The sequence below is a fragment of the Aedes albopictus genome, chromosome 3 (genome assembly GCF_035046485.1).
Source record: "Aedes albopictus strain Foshan chromosome 3, AalbF5, whole genome shotgun sequence".
NCBI classification, from domain to species: domain Eukaryota; kingdom Metazoa; phylum Arthropoda; class Insecta; order Diptera; family Culicidae; genus Aedes; species Aedes albopictus.
In genome coordinates, this window is record NC_085138.1 from 192,282,948 (window position 1) to 192,287,838 (window position 4,891).

A 4,891-nucleotide genomic window follows, 5' to 3' on the forward strand; every position below is an offset into this window, starting at 1 on the left:
TTCTCGCTCTCCGCTTCTCATCTAAAGTCCTTTCCCTCAAGGTACGTACAATATTCTCTTTTTTTAGTAGTAGTCTCCTACATCCCACCTCTTTTCTAATTTTCAAAAAGGCACATAATCTTGAAACTTTTTAGGGACCAAACGTGTTCGTTTCTCGGGTCCTTGGATATTAGCATCAGACATTTTTCCGCGGTTCTCAGCTTGAACTTCTGCTTGCGACTCTATATCTAGTGATGGGAGCCCTGCTTGAACCTGATCCCCTGATCTCTCACTCGAATCTTCTGGTTGAATTTCTGCTTTCTTCAAGTGTGATACGTAACGCTTAAATTCATGTCCTGACAGCAAGGACTTTACAGTTACTTCAGGCCCTGTTCTTCTAACAACCTTAAACATTTCCGAAGAATAATCAGTGTTTAGTTTATGATCCTTTCTCTGTCGTTTAACATATACATAATTGCCCTCTTGGATTTCATTACATCGAGCCTTCCGCTTATTGTCTGCATATTCCTTCCCTTTTTCCTTAACAATTTTGTCCCGATCTCGCACCTCTCCATCCTCCTTATATTCCGGAATTGATGGTAGCTTGTTCCTTATCCTGCGGCCGAACAACAGCTCAGAAGGTGATTTCCCAGTTGTAGGGTGAGTTGTTGAATGGTATGCCAGTAAGTATTTCCTTAGTTCCAAACGCCAATCTTTGCCCAATTCCTGTGCGATCCGCAATCGTTTCAAGATACTCCTGTTCTGACGTTCTACCTCACCGTTTGCTTGGGGCCAGTAAGGGATCGTATTAACCAAGTTGATATTGAACTCTTCGCAGAACCGTTTGAGCTCTCTGCAATCTCCACTCAATTGCGGTCCATTATCAGCTCGCATCGTGGTCGGGACACCAAATCGACCAAACATTGTTGATAGTTCACGTATTGTGTCGGCAGCAGTAATGGTCCTCATTTCAACAATTTCCACAAAACGGCTGTAGTAATCCACTACCACGAAAAGCCATTGACCTTCCGGTAGAGGTCCTAGAAAGTCGACAGCAATTTCTTGCCATGGTCCATCAGGCAATTGTTTTCTTGCCATAGGCTCTGGTGCATCCGGTGCAGATACCAGTATACAGCCACGACAGTTTTTCACAAACGTTTCTACCTCTTTGTCCAACTTGGGCCACCATACCGATAATCGCAGTGTTGATTTCATCATCGAACTCCCCAAGTGACCTTCGTGTGCGATTTGAAGAACCCGGAGTCGCAACGTATTAGGGATCACTATACGGTTACCGCGCAGCAGAATATCCTCCACTCTACACAACTCATTAGCGAAGATCCGGAACTCCGTAGGAAGATCGTCGCGTTTATCTTGGTCAATATACTCCAACACCATCTGTAGTTCTGTATCCGACTTCGTAGCAGTAACCAGCTCATCCCAAGAAACTGCAACAGCATTTGCGGCAAAGTCTGTTATCTCTCTGATCATTATTTCCTCCCGTTGATCGAATGGTACCGGCCTTAGTGTCGTCAATCTAGATAACACATCTGCCTGATTTTGCTCTCCAGGTATATGGGTTACTGAATAATCAAATCCTTGGAGGCGGAGAACCCATCTCTCAATGCGGGCACACGGACGTGAGCGTGGCGTGAACAGGTAGATCAACGCCTTACAGTCAGTCAAAATCTCGAATTCCATCCCGTACAAATAGATGTAAAACTTTTCGACACACCACACTATTGCAAGCGCCTCCTTCTCGGTGTGACAGTATCGTTTCTCCGTATCCGTTAAAGATTTCGAAGCATAGCTGATAATCCGGTGTCGACCTTGTTGATCAACTTGAATGAGCAAGCCACCAAGTCCGATCGGGCTTGCATCAGCCATAACGAGAGTTCTGTCGTTCTTTTGGTAGAATCCTAGAGTAGATGAGCCGGAAAGTACAGTTTTGATTTGGTGAAACGCTTTCTCGTGTTCCGGTTGCCAACTGAATGGGATTCCTTTCCTAGTCAATGCTCGTAACGGTGCATCTATTGTCGCTAAGTTTGGTATAAAACGATTCAAATAATTTGCTAATCCCAGAAAGCTGCGAACCTCATTGGGGTTCTCGGGTCTCCGGAAAGCGACCAGGCCTTCAACCTTAGCATCCGATGGTACTATTCCTGAGCTGGTTATCTTATGACCAAGGAACTCAAGTTCCTTTACCCCGAATATACATTTCTCCCAGTTCAGCTGTACATTCCACGCTTTCAGCCGTGCTAGGACCTGATTTGAATTGAACATATAAAAAAAAAAACATATAAACAACTAGATCGATTACAAACAGTTCAAGATATCTTTATTGATACATTTACAAAACCGATAATTAATTTCTTGAAAATATTAGGATTTTTCAACATGAGACAAATAGAAACGATATCGAAGCTACTCTACCTTGGCCACTCGTTCATCATGTTCTTGTTTGTCCTTTCCTTCGATGTACACATCGTCGATGTACCACCATGTACCCTCGCATCCTGCTAGTATCGTGTCCATTGTTTTCTGAAAAACTTCTGGCGCCGATACCAACCCAAATGGCATACGTTTGAATCGGTATAGTCCTCGTGCTGTGAGGAACACCATCGCGTCTCTTGACTCTTCATCCAGCTCAAGTTGCAAGAAGGAGTCTTTGACATCTAGCTTACTGCGGACCATATTTGGTCCGATTCTGGCCAAAAAGTCATCGATTACCGGCATCGGGTGTCTTTCTCTTAACACAGCTTCATTAACCCTCCTCAGGTCGAGGCAGATCCGAGGTTCTCCGTTTGCCTTTCCGACCACCACCAAAGGCGATACCCAAGTTACCGGGCCCTTCTTTTCCTCTATGATATCCCTTGCCATTAGTTCCTTCAACTTACTGTTGACCGCTTCCTCCAGAGCTACGGGAACTCGTCGCATTGGTTGAAAAATGGGTTTTACTGTTGGGTCCAGATGAATGTGCACCGATACATCAGAGATCTTAGAAAGCGGTTTCAAGGACTCTGATACTTGATCTACCTCCAGACCCACTTTCAATATTCCCAACATCTTGGATGTCACATCTCCCAAAAGCGATCGCTGGCCCCCTTTGATCACGAAAAACTCGGCTTGCACAGACTTCACTCCAACGGTCACGACAGCTTTAAACGTACCCAGCACAGTCAATGGAATGTTGTTCGCATAGCTTCTCAACACGCGGTCGCTTCCTTTTTCACAGTTCAAAACTTCGATTCCGGCTGATTTGAGTGCCTCCCATGCCACATCGGTAATCAAATTTGCCTCGGCACCCGAGTCCACCAACATCGGTTGTGAAACTCCCCCAATCACGCAGGTCACCATGTTCGAATCGTTTCCTGCATAGAAAGCATAATATGTTTTCTGTGGAGTACTCGCTGGAGGTTCACTAGCCTCAATCGCGTTGGATTCGCGCACCTGGTCTTGTGCCGTTGCTCGTTCAACTACCCGAATCCGTTTAGCTTCCGTCGACTCTTCTTTCCAGGGAAAGGCAGACCGGGCTTGTATACGGCATCGAGCTTCGAAATGCCCAGTTCTCTTGCATCGGTTGCACGATTTTCCTCTGGCCGGGCATCGTGTATCAGTCGAGATATGGCCAAAAAGTCCGCATTTGAAACATTTCATTTCCGGCTTTTTGGAGTTTGGCTGGACGCTTCCTGTCGCTCTTGCTCTCCCGGGATGGTATCGAGGCTTAGACTGGATGCCATATACGCGATCGTGTTGCTTTCCTTCTTCCCGAAGCGACCCGAAATCCTTCAACTGCTTCTGAACTCCTTCTAGCGATTTCCCAATTTCTTCGATTTCTTCCACCGAGCGATCCTTCTGCAAGATCTGCTTTCGCAACTCCGCCGATGCACATCCTTCTACTATGGTATCCGTTAGCATGATATCCGTCAGTATCTTGCTAACCGCTGGTTCGTACTTATCAACACCACACTCCGCAATCTGCTGCCTGATCCTGATGACGAACTCGGCAAACCTCTCATCTTCGTTTTGTTTCATCCGCCGTAAGTTATGCCGCTCCAAAACATCCTGCCGCCCCGGTTGAAAAAAATCGTCAAATGCTTGAATAGCCACGTCGTAATATGCCTTCTCTAGAGATACTAGAGCAAATCGTTCGCTATTTGGAAGAGACTGGAACAACGCCTGTAGTTGGGGCCCCCCGAGATGCAGAAGCTTAGCGCGCTTCCGTTTTTGGTCGGTGATGTCCTCTGCTTCAAAATAATACTCCAAAGACCGTTTCCAAACCTGCCATGCTTTATGCAACTTGTTTTTGTCAATCTCATTGCATCTAAAAGGCGGTATGGCTCGTGACATATCCATCTGAAAATAATACCATTATCACCGAGATTGACATTACCCACTAATTGTTTAAAAAAAACATATAAACGATTTGCATTACGTATTGCAAACTACAAGTGAAATATGTACATGCAATTGATCGAACATAAGTGGGTGAGCGTATGTGTGTGTCAACTCAGAATAAATTTCTAGACTAAATATCACTGTGCCCGCCTCATCACCTTATTTCCTATCTTGCCCACTCCATTTTCAGCTATATATCCTTCCGCAGGTATCAATGGTATGAATCTAGAGATTTTATTTTTGTTTACCTTTAACGCCATCCAATTCCCAAATCGGATATGAGTATGTAGGATTCCATAGTTTTCAGCACGTATCATAAGATTTCACCATCATTTTTTTGCCACCTTAAAATCATCGCACCAAAACCGATTCCCAAATCGGACCACGTAACGGTTCCTCTGATTTCCCCAAATCGAGAACATGTAGACTTATGCCGAAAAACAGCATTAGTACTTCTGGCATCAAAACAAATTATCAGTTTCTATTCATTGCCATTGATAACGATACTGATTCC

At 44.8% G+C, this 4,891-nt stretch overlaps 1 protein-coding gene across 1 annotated transcript; it reads right to left on the reverse strand.

Moving 5' to 3' along the window:
- Nucleotides 1-376: 376 nt before the first annotated feature.
- On the reverse strand, nt 377-4,329 carry LOC134290508 (uncharacterized protein K02A2.6-like). The gene is made up of 3 exons (XM_062857663.1): nt 2,413-4,329; nt 477-2,244; nt 377-384 (listed from the first exon to the last, which is right to left on the reverse strand). The coding sequence occupies exons 1-3, from the start codon at nt 4,327-4,329 to the stop codon at nt 377-379; spliced, it is 3,693 nt and encodes a 1,230-aa protein (XP_062713647.1).
- Nucleotides 4,330-4,891: the final 562 nt, after the last annotated feature.